General features: G+C 44.9%; 1 protein-coding gene across 1 annotated transcript; it reads right to left on the bottom strand.

Moving 5' to 3' along the window:
* Positions 1-9806: 9806 nt before the first annotated feature.
* On the bottom strand, positions 9807-13695 carry TMEM88B (transmembrane protein 88B). Its single transcript, XM_041463683.1, has 2 exons — positions 13354-13695; positions 9807-10146 (listed from the first exon to the last, which is right to left on the bottom strand). The coding sequence occupies exons 1-2, from the start codon at positions 13621-13623 to the stop codon at positions 9880-9882; spliced, it is 537 nt and encodes a 178-aa protein (XP_041319617.1). The 5' UTR covers positions 13624-13695; the 3' UTR covers positions 9807-9879.
* Positions 13696-15115: the final 1420 nt, after the last annotated feature.

The following is a 15115-nucleotide window of genomic DNA, read 5'->3' as shown; positions in this document are numbered from 1 at the left end:
AGGGAGGAAACACCTGAGAAACACTGACCCTATTAAAAAAACAGGTGGGAAACAGCCTCAGAAACATTTATCCCAAAAAAAAACAGGCAGGACACACCTGAGAAACATTGACCCCAAAAAAAGAGGGAGGAAGCAAATTCAGAAACACTGACCCCCAAAAAAAAATCAGGCAGGAAGCAGGTCCAGAAACACTGACCCCAAAAAGCCAGGCAAGACACAGGCTCAGAAACACTGATCCCAAAAAAAACCCAAAAAACCAGGCAGGACACACCTGAGAAATATTGGCCCCATAAAAAAACGAGGCAGGAAACAGGTCCAGGAGCACTGACCCCAAAAAACAACAGGCTCAGAAACACTGACCCCCAAAAAAACAGAAGGGAATCAGCCTCAGGAGCACTGACCCCAAAAATCAGGCAGGACACAGGCCCAAAAACATTGACCCTATTAAAAAAACAGACAGGAAACAGATCCAGAAACACTGACCCCAAAAAATCAGGCAAGACACATGCTCAGAAACACTGACCCCCAAAAAACAGGTGGGAATCAGCCTCAGGAGCACTGACCCCAAAAACCCAGGCAGGACACACCTGAGAAACACTGACCCCAAAAAGCAAACACTGACCCCAAAAACCCAGGCAGGACACACCTGAGAAACACTGACCCCAAAAAACAAACGCTGACCCCATAAAAAACCAGGCAGGAAACAGATCCAGAAACACTGACCCCAAAAAGCAGACAGGAAACAGGGTCAGGAACATTGAACCCCAAAAAAACAGGCAAGAAACAATCCCAAAAATATTGACCCCATAAAAGAAAACCAGGGAGGACACACCTGAAAAACACTGACCCCAAAAACACAGGCAAGGCACAGGCTCAGAAACACTGACCCCAAAAAAAAAACAGGAAACAGTCCCAAAAACACCGACCCCAAAAAAAATCAGACAGGAAACAGTCCCAAAAACACCGACCCCAAAAAAAAAACAGACAGGAAACAGTCCCAAAAACACTGACCCCAAAAACCAGGCAGGGCACAAGGTTGTGTTGATTTTTAAATAATTTTGTTAATTATTTGTTGAATGTATTGGAGAAAATAAAATACTGTGATTAGTGGAATTATTATGGTGGTTGAAATGCATAAACTTATTTTTTAGATTTTTTTTTTTACTTATGATGTTAAATTTTATTAAATAGGTTCTGTAATGAAGTTTAATTATTAATTTTAATTTTTGACACTTTTTTTTGAGCTGTTGTATGTTTTTGTGAATAGATTTTGAGTGATTAAATAGATTTATATAATATTTATTTTTAAATTTATATCTTGAAATGTATATTATTAATACAAAATTATCAATAAAATAAGAATTAAAATATATATTAATTCACATTTATGTTATTTATCATTCAAATTTGCATTATTTATCCTTATTCAAATTGTAGAAATTATACTTTATATCAATAATTATAATTTTTATCTATTATATTATAACTTAGGCATTATAATTTTTATATATAATTACAATTTACATTAAATTTTAACAAACTGCACCTCTCTGAGAACCTCAAGCGAAAAAAATCCCCCAAAAATCTGAAATTCCTGCTCCATTTCCTTCAGGAAACACAATTTGAATGCTTTTTTTCCCCCCAGTTTTTTTTCAGTTTGCTCGCCAGGAACCCCAAACAGCTCCAAAAATTGGATTCAGTTCTGAGCAGACAAGCAAAGTCTGCAGGGAGAGGGGAATTTTTAGCCTATTCTTTGGAGTGGATGATTTCCTTTATTTCTTGACTCCTTTGTCCTGTCTCCATCCTGTCAGGAGAGCCCGGAGCACCTGGAAAAGCCAAATTTGAGAGAATCCCCCCAGGACTGAGCTTCCTGAGGGATTTCCACCCACGTCAGGAGGCTCCAGGAGCCCCGAGAGCTCCCGGGCTCCCCCAGAGCTGAGATCTCCTGCAATTGTCCTCTGGGAGAGAGAAAAACCCAAAACAATAATCTGGAGTGGGGTTTTTTTGGTTTACTTTGCTGCTGTTTTGGGGTTTGTACCCAAAAAAACAATTTAGGGTGGGGTTTTTAATGTTTATTTTGTTGCTGTTTGGGGTTTGTTTGGAGTTTGGGTTTTTTGGGGGTTTTTTTAAGATGTTTTGGGGTTTGTTTTGATTTTGGGTTTTTTTGGGTTTTTTTAAGATTTTTTGGGGTATTTTTTTTGTTGTTCGGTTGTTGGTTGGTTGGCTTAGTTGGGGGTTTTTTTAAGATTTTTGGTTGGGTTTTTTTTTTGTTTGGTCGGTTGGTTGAGTGGTTTGCTTTGGGGTTTTTTGGATTTTTTCTGGGTTTTTTGGTTTGGTTTGTTTTTTTTGTTTTTTTTTTTTTTTTTTGTGTTGGTCAGGAGAGCCCAAAACCCTTTTTTTTTTTTTTTTTTTTTTGGTGTTGGTCAGGAGAGCCCAAAGCACCTGGAAAAGCCAAATTTCAGAGAATCCCCCCAGGACTGAGCTTCCTGAGGGATTTCCACCCACGTCAGGAGGCTCCAGGAGCCCCGAGAGCTCCCGGGCTCCCCCAGAGCTGAGATCTCCTGCAATTGTCCTCTGGGAGAGAGAAAAAAACCCAAAATAACAATTTAGGGTGGGGTTTTTAATGTTTATTTTGTTGATGTTTGGGGTTTGTTTGGAGTTTGGTTGGTTTTTTTTTTTATATTTTGTTTTTGGGTTTTTTTTGTTGAACGTATTGGAGAAAATAAAATGCTATGATTAGTGTAATTATTATGATTATTAAAATGCATAAACTTATTTTTTTAAGGTTTTTTTTACCTAACATGTTAAATTTTATTATTTTTTTGGTTGGTTTGGTTGGTTTGGTTTTTTGGTTTTTTTTTGTTTTTTGGGGGGATTTTTAATTTTTTTGTTTGTTTGTTTGTTTATTTTTGATTTTGAGGGGTTTTTTTTGTCTTTTTGTGTGTTTTTTGTTGCTGTTCTTGTTGGTTTTGATTTTGGGGTTTTTTTTTGTTTGTTTTTTTTTTTGTTTTGTTTGTTTAGTTTTTTGGTTTGTTTTTTTTTTTTTTTTTTTTTTTTGTTTTTTTTTTTTTTTTTTTGTTTTGTGGGGGTTTTTTTTGTTTTTTTGTTTTTTGGGGGTTTTTTTGGGGTTTTTTGGGGTTTTTTTGGGGTTTTTTTTCCTCTGCAGCAATGCAGAGAACACTCCAGGCAGCAGGAACCCACCACGCCTTTCCGTTAGCCTCTAAAAACCCTCTCCAAATTAATTTCTCCTTTTTAATTGACGGATGAACAACTCCAGGGCAGTGCAGGGCCCTCTCTCCTTCCTCCCTGGGGAGCAGCTCCCCCTCCAGCAGCTCTTGGAGAAAAAAAGGTGCCTGAGATTTGTGCAAAACCACCCAAACAATCCCCGTTTCTTCTGGGGATAAAAGACTTTTGTTCCAGAGCCGGCTGCTGCCGTTCCTGAGCGGGAAAGAACAAGCAGAGCACAGACATCCCCCCATGAATAAGTGGCAGAAATGTCCCCTCTGCTCTTCCAGGGGGTGTCAGGCTCTTTCTGAGGGATAAATTTGCTTTTTCAGCCACGAATAAGTGGCAGAAATGTCCCCTCTGCTCTTCCATGGGGTGTCAGGCTCCTTCTGAAGGATAAATTTGCTTTTTCAGCCACAAATAAGTGGCAGAAATGTCCCCTCTGCTCTTCCAGGGGGTGTCAGGCTCTTTCTGAGGGATAAATTTGCTTTTTCAGCCACAAATAAGTGGCAGAAATGTCCCCTCTGCTCTTCCATGGGGGGTCAGACTCTTCCTGCAAAAAAAAATTTGCTTTTTCAGCCACGAATAAGTGGAACTGTTGGGTAGAAATGTCCTCTCTGCTCTTCCATGGGGGGTCAGACTCTTCCTGCAAAAAAAATTTGCTTTTTCAGCCACAAATAAGGGGCAGAAATGTCCCCTCTGCTCTCCCATGGGGGGTCAGACTCTTCCTGCAAAAAAAATTTGCTTTTTCAGCCACAAATAAGGGGCAGAAATGTCCCCTCTGCTCTCCCATGGGGGGTCAGACTCTTCCTGCAAAAAAAATTTGCTTTTTCAGCCACAAAGAAGTGGCATTCTTGGACAGAAATGTCCTTTCTGGTCTTCCACGGGTGTAGGAAGACTTCAAAAATACCTTTATATCAAAAAAGCTCAAAAATATATAAAGCTCAAAAAGACCCTTCTGTCACACTGGGGCTCAGGCTCCTTCTGCAAAAAAAAAATTTGCTTTTTCAGCCACGAATAAGTGGCACTGTTGGGCAGAAATGTCCTCTCTGCTCTTCCATGGGGTTTGAGGCTCCTTCTGCACGATAAATTTGCTTTTTCAGCCACGAATGTGAGCAGACACCACTGCTGCAGAGCCCAGCAAAATCCACAATTTTTTCACCCCACAAGTCAGACCTCTGACCCCACCCTAAATCCAGCATTTTTCCAGGGTTGGAGGTCAAAAAGCAGATGGGTTTAGTGCAGGGATTCCTGGAATCATCTTTTGTTACAGTTGATCATTAATTAACTGTATAATCCTGAATCATCTTTTGTTACAGTTGATCATTAATTAACTGTATAATCCTGAATCATCTTTTGTTACAGTTGATAATTAATCAGGAGCGGCAAGGCTTTGCTGGGAGCAGCTCTGGAAGGAGCTGGAGACTGAGCCAGGCTGTGGATCCTGGAGGACCCCAAGTCCTGGAGGGTCCCAAATCCTGGAGGGTCCCAAAACCTGAAGGATCCCAAATCCTGCAGGATCCCAGATGCTAGAAGATCCCAAATCCTGCAGGATCCCAGATCCTGCAGAATGCCAAATTCTGGAGGATGCCAAATCCTGGAGAGTCCCAAATCCTGCAGGATCCCAAATCCTGCAGGATCCCAGATGCTAGAAGCTCCCAAATCCTGCAGGATCCCAGATCCTGGAGGATCCCAAATCCTGGAAGATCCCAAATCCTGCAGAATCCCAAATCCTGGAGCATGCCAAATCCTGCAGGGTCCCAAATCCTGCAGGATCCCAAATCCTGCAGGATCCCACATCCTGCAGGATCCCAAATCCTGCAGAACCCCAAATCCTGCAGAACCCCAAATCCTGGAGGGTCCCAAATCCTGGAGAATCCCAAATCGTGCAGAGTCCCAAATCCTGCAGAGTCCCAAATCCTGGAGGATCCAAAGCCCCTTTCCCCCCACACTGGAGCAGAGTGAGACACGGGAGGGGTCACAAAGCCCAAAACATTTGAATTTCTGATCGTGAACGTTCCAGACACGGGAGGAACTCCAACAGTGACCTCATGGAAATGCCTGCTGCCAGAAAAACACTTGGCCAGGCTTTGGAGGGAATTTTCCTCGTCTCCAGGATGTTCGTGGGGATTTTCTGAGCAGCCACATCCAGCAGGACTGACAGGGAGATGCTGCATCTGTTCTGGAGCAGCCACTGCGCTGGGCTGCAGTTCCATCACCCAGGGATTGTTTTCCTCTCTCCTTCAAGGTTGTCCTGGGACAAAAAATGGGATTTTTTGGTCTCCTGTTTTCCCCTCTAATCATTATCTTGCTGTGGAGGGGCTCAGCACCACCACAGCTTTGCTGCTTCTTGGTGGCAGTGAGGGAATTCTGCTGCTGCAGCATTTGTACACCCAGAAATTCCCTTCCAGCTGCCTTTTCCCAGCTCCCAGGGCACAAAAACCCTGCTCCCCACCACTGCTGTCTCCATGGGACAACCCCAAAATCTCCCCATGAACTTTGCCTGTCACGTTGGTGTGGCTAAAATCATGTTGTGCTAAAATCCTGGTGTGCTAAAACCCTGGTGTGCTAAAATAATGTGTGGCTAAAATCATGTGTGGCTAAAATCCTGGTGTGGCTAAAATCCTGGTGTGCCAAAATCCTGGTGTGGCTAAAATCCTGGTGTGGCCAAATCCTGGTGTGGCCAAAATCCTGGTGTGCTAAAGTCCTGGTGTGGCTAAAATCATGCTGTGCTAAAATCCTGGTGTGCTAAAATCCTGGTGTGGCTAAAATCCTGGTGTGCCAAAATCCTGGTATGCCAAAATCCTGGCGTGCTAAAATCATGTGTGGCTAAAATCATGGTGTCCTAAAATCATGGTGTGGCCAAAATCCTGATGTGGCCAAAATCATGGTGTCCTAAAATCATGGCGTGGCCAAAATCCTTCTTGCAGGAGCAGCAAGAAGTGAAATGATCACAGCAAGCACCAGAAATCCCCGAGAACAAAGGGCCCTTCACGCAGGAAGCAAGCACGGAGGCGAGCTCCTGTGCAAGCCCAAGGAAAGCTGATTTTCCAGGTGCTGACAGGAATGGTCTGGCCCAGGTAGGCAGAGCCACGCCCAGGTATGAGAACAAAGCAGAAAAATGAGAGTTATTCACACCCTGAGTGACTTTCATTTTGAATTCTTTAAGATAGAATCATCTTTCATTGCAAAAGGGGTTTTTTTCCTTTCTTCCTTCTCCCTCTGTTTCTGTGGGATACGGAGATATTTCTGTATTTGGGGATATTTCTATCTGTGGGATATGGAGAATGGGCTCATGAACAAGCAGGAAACCAGGAGGATGAATGAACCCTTTCCCTATAACCCAAATTAAAATTCCCTGGTGCTCTGAAGCACTGACTGATTTCCTCTCTGTGCTTTATTTTTCTCTGGATTTCTGAGTGTCTGGTCCCAGCTGTGCTAGAAGGAATATCCCAAGCAAAGGGGATTTTATTCTTCACCGATTCTTCACCAATTCTTCATCAATTCTTCATCAATTCTTCACCGATTCTTCACTGATTCTTCACCAATTCTTCATCAATTCTTCACCGATTCTTCACTGATTCTTCACTGATTCTTCACTGATTCTTCACCGATTATTCACCGATTATTCTTTTTTCCCACCAGTTCAGCAAGCTCTGGAGGTGCCTCGTGGAGCCAGGATTTGGGATGGGAAACAACAGGGAATGAATCCTGCAGGAAAATCCTGCCTGGCTGTCAGCAGAGTGGAGCATAAATCACACATAAATCACTAAAAAATCATAGATAAATCACACATAAATCAAAAATAAATCACACACAAATCACAGATAAACCACATGTAAATCACACATAAATCACATACAAATCACTCATAAATTACATATAAATCAAAAATAAATAAAAAACACACATAAATCACAGATAAATCACACACCAGTCACACACAAATCACACAAAACCCACACATAAATCACAGATAAATCACACAAAAATCACACATAAATCACACATAAACCCCATCCCTACCACATCACCCAACCCCACAGAGTTTCCACAAGGAAATTCCATGCTGGAGGGTGACAGCTAACTCAGGGCAGCATCCCCAGTGTGCCCCACTCTGCAGGATCAGCTGAGAGAAGGGGCCCTTTCAGACACTCCCAGATTATTCTTTCCTTAATCACTTAAAAAGTCTCTTTTTTTCCCCTTAAAAAGTCTCTTCTTTAATCACTTCCATCCATCCTAACCAGCAGAGCTGGAAGCAATCACCAGTGCCCAGTTGGAGAGGGGAGGGAGAACAGGGAAAACTTCTCTGAAGACACTCAGATTTCAGTGAAGCGACGGAGCGAGCGCGAGGAACCGTCCAGAACATGTCAGTGTGAGTTTATTACCATGTTATATTGCCATGCAGATCCTGCCAAATTAGCTGGAGAGTTTTCCACAGAAAATGAAGCACTTGGAGCATTCCAGTGCCCGGGATGAGCTGGGGAGCAGCAGATCCTCTCCTGGTATGTGCAGCGGGTTCCAGCTTCCTTTCCCCTGGCCTCCCTCAGAGCAGGAATGGAGCATCCTTCCAATAAATTCTCTGTTGTCCTTGGCTCTGGAAGATGATCTTCCTGATCTCAGCTCAGCTTGACAGATGGTTTGTGTTTGCAGCACCCCCAGCTGAGTGTTCCAACAGCTGATAACCACTGAGACATCTTCCTGTGCTTCACCTGGGCCAGCCAGGGACAGGGAAGCACAAATAATAAACACGGAGCTGACCAAAGGAAATGTGGTTTTGTGTCTCCTGAGGGGCCTCTGAGCGTGGAGATCTTGCAGGGGAATTAAATCCACACGTAGCTGAACTTAAAAAAAAAACAAAACAACAACAGTGAAAATGAATTTCTTTCTGTCCTCCCTGCAGTGCTGGTGTGGGAGCTGCCAGGACAAAGCTCTGCCTGTGGGAATGGAGAGGAGGCAGAGCCAGGGATCCCCCACATCCCTGGGCACAGTCCCTGCCTGGCACACGGGCCCTGCAGGCTGGCACAGCTGCCTCAGGAGCTGATCCAAGGCTCAGCAGATGGCTCTGTTCGAGTTCTATTTATCCAAAATATCTCTACAGGAAATTTAGGATCAAACCAGCTTCACCTGGGAGCCCCAGCACTGCTGGGAATGCTTGGCTGGGGCTCTGCCCCTGCCAGGACACCCTGAGCTCCAGCCTGGGCTGTCTGCTCTGCTGCAGGGAAATTCATTTCCCCTTTGTTATTAAAATACTCTGAGAAGTAAAATACCAACTGAAATACAATTTTGCTTTATTGGGGAGGCTGTAGCAAATAACTGGGTTTCTTTGCAGGGTTCATTACAATACTGCAGCCCTGCCAGGCTGAAGGATGTTTTCCTTTTAAAAGCAGTTGGATTGAACAACAGGTGAGCAAAAGGAGCAGCAGCTCATATCAAATATCTGTACCCAGTGAGCAGACACTGCCCTCAGGCAAAACCTTGTTATCCTCTAGCAGGATCTCCTTGCCTGGAACAGAACTTTCTTGTTTTTCTTCAGTCTTGTCAGAAAATGTCATCTCGTTTTCCTTCTTTTTTTTTTCCCCCCTCCAGTTCACTTCCCCCTGTAGTCACCCCTGGTTATTCCTCTGGGTGGTATCAGAGCAAATAGCAGGAAAAAACCAAACAGAAAATTGATTTCAAATAAAAAATTTAAAAAAAATCCTCAGAAAGATAACAAAGATTCCATTTTACCTCACAGTGCTACCAAGTGGAGAGCAAGAGGTGGTTCTGCTGCAGGCAGGGCTTTGAGACACAACAAACAAACTCCTCCAGGGGGGGATTGGCCACAAACTTTATTTCTACAGAAAACTGGGAATGGCTCTAAAGGGGACAAAGGGGACAGCAGACAGTGATGAGCAGGAACAACAACAATAAACACCAAAAACAACACCAGAGAGGGTTTGGAAGGATGAAGCTGCCCTGGGATTTTTGGGATAAACCAGAGGAGGATTTGGAAGGATGAAGCTGCCCTGGGATTTTTGGGATAAAGCACAGGGTGGTTTCCTTGATTTGGAAAGATGAAGTTGCCCTGCCCTCCCCACACCTGTCCCACACTGTGTTTCCACTCTGTTCCAGATTTTTGGGATAAACCACAGGGGGATTTGGAAGGATGAAGCTGTCCTGGGATTTTTGGGATAAAGCACAGGGTGATTTGGAAGGATGAAGCTGCCCTGGGATTTTTGGGATAAAGCACAGGGTGATTTGGAAGGATGAAGCTGCCCTGGGATTTTTGGGATAAACCTCAGGGGGATTTGGAAGGATGAAGCTGCCCTGGGATTTTTGGGATAAAGCACAGGGTGATTTGGAAGGATGAAGCTGCCCTGGGATTTTTGGGATAAACCACAGGAGGATTTGGAAGGATGAAGCTGCCCTGCCCTCCCCACACCTGTCCCACGCTGTGTCTCCACTCCATGCAGATTTTTGGGATAAAGCACAGGGTGATTTGGAAGGATGAAGCTGCCCTGCCCTCCCCACACCTGTCCCACGCTGTGTCTCCACTCCATGCAGATTTTTGGGATAAAGCACAGGGTGACCTGTCAGAGCAGAGGCAGCTCCCCAGGCAGGGCTGAGGATGAGGGTGAGGCACAGGGAGGGGACACTGCTGGCGCTGCAGGGTCACACCCAGGCCTTGAGCTGGCTGCTGCAGCCCCTGGCACAGCACGGAGCCCCCTCCCCACGGTGGCACCAGCGGCCCCCCTTGTACAGGGCCAGGCTGTAGGGCTGGAAGCACACCAGGAGCTGCAGGCGCCGTGCCAGGCTGCAGTAAATGGCCATGGCCACCACCAGCAGCGGGGACATGATGACAAAGCCCAGGATGATGAGGGCAGAGGAGCTGTTGTCGTCCAGGATGCTCTTGCAGTAGCGGGCAGATGAGTGCAGCACCTGTGGGGAGAGAGAGAGGCACAGCCAGGATCATTCAGCTGGAAAAGAGCTCCAATAAGTGACCTTGTCACTGTCTACAGCTCCTGAAAGGTGGCTGTGGCCAGCTGGGGTTGGGCTCTTTCTCCAGGAACTGACAGAACCAGAGGACACAGCCTTAAGTTCCACCAAGGAAAATATAGGCTGGATATTAGGGAAAAGTTTTTTATACAAAGGGTGATAAAGTTTTTTACAGAAAAGGTGATAATGTGACCTTATCACTCTCTACACTCCCTGAAAGGTGGCTGTGCTCAAGTGGAGTTGGGCTTTTCCTCCAGGAACTGACAGAACCAGAGGACACAGCCTTAAGCTGCACCAAGGGAAATACAGGTGGGATATTGGGATGAAGTTTTTTAGATAAAGGTGATAAAGTTCTGGAATGGCTGCCCAGGGAGGTGCTGGAGTCACCATCCCTGGGTGTGTTTAACAAAGCCTGGACGTGGCACTGGGTGCCAGGGTTTGGCTGAGGTGTTGGGGCTGGGTTGGACTCCATGGTCTTGATTGTCTCTTCCAACTCTGTGATTCTGTGACTCTGTGGATTCTGTGAAAAGTCCCACATGAACCCACTCTGCCAGGGCCACCCCTGTCACATGGCCTGGTGCTGACAGCAGTGGCCAAAACACCCCTGAGTTTCCAATGTTTTCATGGAAAAAGAAAACATTTTCTTTTGCTCCCTCTCTCAGAGCTGAGCGATCTTCAGGTTCAGTCTGGGACTGATATCACATCTTAATCAAGCTTTCAATTATCCCAGCCTCCCTGTGAGAGAAGAGCACTGCACACTGCTCCTGGAGCAGGAAGCACTCATCTTTATTCAATCATCCAACAGCATTTGATGGGCACAAACCAAATTAAAAAACCTTCTGGTGCTACATTGGTGTGGGTGGCATTACACCGGGAATAAAAAAAAAAAAAAATTATATATATAAAGTATTTTAAATTCATATTAAACATATAAATTTATATTTTATATAAATAAAAAATAAATATACAGAAATCTGTTAGATTCTGCAGACAGAGGTCAATCATCCCATGGCTCTCCAGACCCCTTTGTGATCTGCTCTCTGTACACTCATTTCTGCCTGAAAAACCTGCCAGGAAACACTCGATTCTGTGAAAAGTCCCACATGAACCCACTCTGCCAGGGCCACCCCTGTCACATGGCCTGGTGCTGACAGCAGTGGCCAAAACACCCCTGAGTTTCCAATGTTTTCATGGAAAAAGAAAACATTTTCTTTTGCTCCCTCTCTCAGAGCTGAGCGATCTTCAGGTTCAGTCTGGGACTGATATCACATCTTAATCAAGCTTTCAATTATCCCAGCCTCCCTGTGAGAGAAGAGCACTGCACACTGCTCCTGGAGCAGGAAGCACTCATCTTTATTCAATCATCCAACAGCATTTGATGGGCACAAACCAAATTAAAAAACCTTCTGGTGCTACATTGGTGTGGGTGGCATTACACCGGGAATAAAAAAAAAAAAAAATTATATATATAAAGTATTTTAAATTCATATTAAACATATAAATTTATATTTTATATAAATAAAAAATAAATATACAGAAATCTGTTAGATTCTGCAGACAGAGGTCAATCATCCCATGGCTCTCCAGACCCCTTTGTGATCTGCTCTCTGTACACTCATTTCTGCCTGAAAAACCTGCCAGGAAACACTCATCTTTATTCAATCATCCAATAGCATTTGATAGGCACAAACCAAATCCAAAAATCCTCCTGGTGCTACATTGGTGTGGGTGGCACAGCGTTGGGAATAACAATAAATAAATAAAATAATATATAAAATTTATAAATATACATAGTATATATTTATATTATAGCTATTTATGTAAATAAATATCAGTATTAAATATATAAATATATAAATTTATAAATAAAAATACAGAAATCTGTTAGCTTCTGCAGACAGAGGTCAATCATTCCATGGCTCTCCAGACCCCTTTGTGTTCTCTGCTCTCTGTGTACACTCATTTCTGCCTGAAAAACCTGCCAGAAAGGACCACTTGCAAAGAAAACCTCTCTGGGCCTGGCTGAGTGGTGTTTCCAGCCCTCCTTCCACGCTGGCAGCAGCAGAGCTGAGCTGAGCACTCGCTTGTTCTGCACTCCAAATGCTGCAGGCAGCCCCTGTGTTCCCAGACTTTATTCTGTTCTCCTTTCAGCACAAGCCATCATGCTAAAAACCAACAATAAATCCATCTAATGGAGCTGCAGGGCAGAAATCAGCCTCTGGCTGCTGGGCAGGCTCTGAAAAGTCGTGGCCCAAAGACAGGGTGAAGCCACAATCCTTTGCTGTGATTGCATTAAAGGAAAGGTTGAGTTTAAAAAACTCCTCACAGCTTCCAGCAGCTCAGGGGTTTTCACTTCTGGTCCACTTGGCTGCACTCAAAAACATTCTGCATCTCCTCGAAGCCTTTGTGTGAGTGTGCAAAGGAGAACTTGAGGTTTTCCAAGGTGAGGGAAGCTGGAAGGGGCAGTTCTGGGAGGTTTTTTCCCATTTTCAGTCCAATTTGTTTATGACTTATGAAAAAGGCACATTGAGCTGTAAGGAAAACAGGGAACTGCTTTTGCACATCCACCCTTGGTCAAGTGATCCCAAAAATGTTTAAAGGAATATACCAAGAAGGGATTTGTAAATAAGGAAATGATGCAATGCAGAGGGCAGCAAGCAGAGCCTGGATGGACAAAGGAGGCTCATTTTTGGTGTGAGGAATGCACAGGATGTTTGGGAGCAGGATTGTTAGATTGGCATGAGAAGGGGATTGGATATGCTGTCAGATTTTACTAATCATTAGGCAGGTCCTAATGAATCTTAAACTTGCTTAAACAGAAAGCAGCAAACCCTACCAGAGCCCAGGCTGGCAGCTCTCAGTGACAGAAATCCCAGGGAAGAGAGAAATAATTGTGAAATTAAAATGCAAACAGCAACTCCATGGGGGCAGGGAGTGTGTTCACCTCACCTGGCACTTCCATGGAGACACAACTTCATTGCCCAATTTCCCACAAGACCTGTCCTTGTCAGCCCAGACTATTCACACAGGGAAAAAATCTATGCCCAAAGCCAAAATTTGGGGAGTTTTGCCTGGCCTTGACAGGCACTGCTCACCTGGGGCTCAAAGGAACCCTCAGGTGTGGCCCTGCCCTTGAGGAGTGCCACTTACCTGGGAGTGGCACTGGAAGCCAAAGTAAACCACCACGATGGTAGGAAGCAGCACGACGGTGAAAATGACAAACATCAGGAGCAAATTCAGGAGGAAGACCAGGGAGTTCATGGTTCCTATCACCAGGGTCCAGGCCAGGCAGCACCAGGGGCTGCGGGGCTCCCTGGGAAGGAGCTGCTCATCCATGTCATACGGGGGCAGCCCAGGGATCATCCGGGATTTTTCTGACAGGATTTCTGCTCCAAAGTCCTCAGGGTCCTGGCCAGACATCCTTCAAGAAGATCCACCAACCCGCGCTCTTATCCAAAAATATTTCCTCGCTTTTGGTCTAACAGAGCTTGCAAAGGCTTCTTCTGCCTCTTCCACACGTGGCCAGGACCCCTCAAGGAGAGATCATCGTGGAGCCAGCAAGGAAAGGTCTCCTTGGGCCCCACCAGGCCCTGCTCAGCACAGTTTGCTTCCTTCAGATGCTTTTCCCAGCCTCAGTCCCAAAGTAGATCTGCTGGAAGGTTAGCAGTAGCTTTTATTTTGGTTTAGAATCCAGAATCCTACTGAATTTGCTGTTGTTTTTCCCAGGATTACAATCCCAAGAGGTCCCAAAGGATTGCTGTGGTAGCTGTGATGGGCTGCTCAGTGGGCTTTGGTATCCCCCTCCACTTTCCAGCTCAGCTGGGTGTTCAGGATGGCAGGCTTAGGTTCAGGATTTCAGGCTCAGGTGCTCAGAATATCAGGCTTAGATGTTCAGGATGTCAGGCTTAGATGTTCAGCAGATCAAGTTTAGGCATTCAGCAGATCAGGCTTAGGAGTTCAGGATGTCAGGCTTAGGTTCAGAATTTCAGGCTCAGGTGCTCAGCAGATCAGGCTCAGGTGTTCTGCAGATGAGGCTCAGATGTTCAGAATATCAGACTTAGATGTTCAGGATGTCAGGCTTAGGTTCAGGATTTCAGGCTCAGGTGTTCAGAATATCAGGCTTAGGAGTTCAGGATGTCAGGCTTAGGTTCAGAATTTCAGGCTCAGGTGCTCAGCAGATCAGGCTCAGGTGTTCCACAAATCAGGCTCAGATGTTCAGAATATCAGGCTTAGATGTTCAGGATGTCAGGCTTAAATGTTCAGCAGATCAGGCTTAGGTGCTCAGAATATCGGGTTCAGGTTTAGGCACCCACAGGCAGTTCCTTTTCTTCAAATCACCTTTCCATGCTCTTCACCCAAGCAGATATTCCAGCCCAAGTCTCATGCCAAGGAGGAGAGCAGTGAAGACGAAGGACAGGAGCTGTTTCCCAGCCTCCGAGCCCTGCTGCCCTCCCCGTGCAGCAGAGATGGAGCAGCGTGTGGTGGTGTCACTGCTCTCAGCTGCCTGCAGCCACTCACACCCAGCAGTGAGGTCCCTTCTGAGCTCAGCTTTGCAAGGCTGCTGTGTTTACAGAACAGCCTCAGTGCTCTCTGTGCTGGCCAATCCTTCACATCTGTCTCCCCACTGATGGGATTTAACACGCTCCAAACATCCATCCCCGGGTCAAGATGGTCCCTCTCCACCGTTAATTATTCTGCAATTTTTCATTTTTAAAAAATCCTCCCTCTATTAAAAAAAAAAAAAAAAAAAAACCAAAACCAAAAAACAACAACCTTAGAGAAATTGATAATAATCACTGTATTCCTCAGAAATCAGCTGTCCCCTGCAGTCATCTTTTATTGTTTGCAGAACATATTGATACTCTCGTGGAGGAGGCACAGCAATTATCAATTATTTCATCTTCCTCATAAG

The sequence above is a fragment of the Pyrgilauda ruficollis genome, unplaced genomic scaffold (genome assembly GCF_017590135.1).
Source record: "Pyrgilauda ruficollis isolate IOZ18807 unplaced genomic scaffold, ASM1759013v1 scaffold169, whole genome shotgun sequence".
Classification (NCBI taxonomy): Eukaryota; Metazoa; Chordata; class Aves; order Passeriformes; family Passeridae; genus Pyrgilauda; species Pyrgilauda ruficollis.
Note: the sequence above shows the minus strand (reverse complement) of the source record. Positions and strands in the feature narration are given on the sequence as shown.

Bases quoted from the DNA above. Each gene is read 5' to 3' on its own strand.
- TMEM88B (XM_041463683.1), bottom strand. From the start codon at position 13,623: ATGTCTGGCCAGGACCCTGAGGACTTTGGAGCAGAAATCCTGTCAGAA. The intron at 10,147-13,353 runs GTAAGTGGCACT...CTCTCCCCACAG, and splicing joins GCTTCCAGTGCCACTCCCAG to GTGCTGCACTCATCTGCCCG.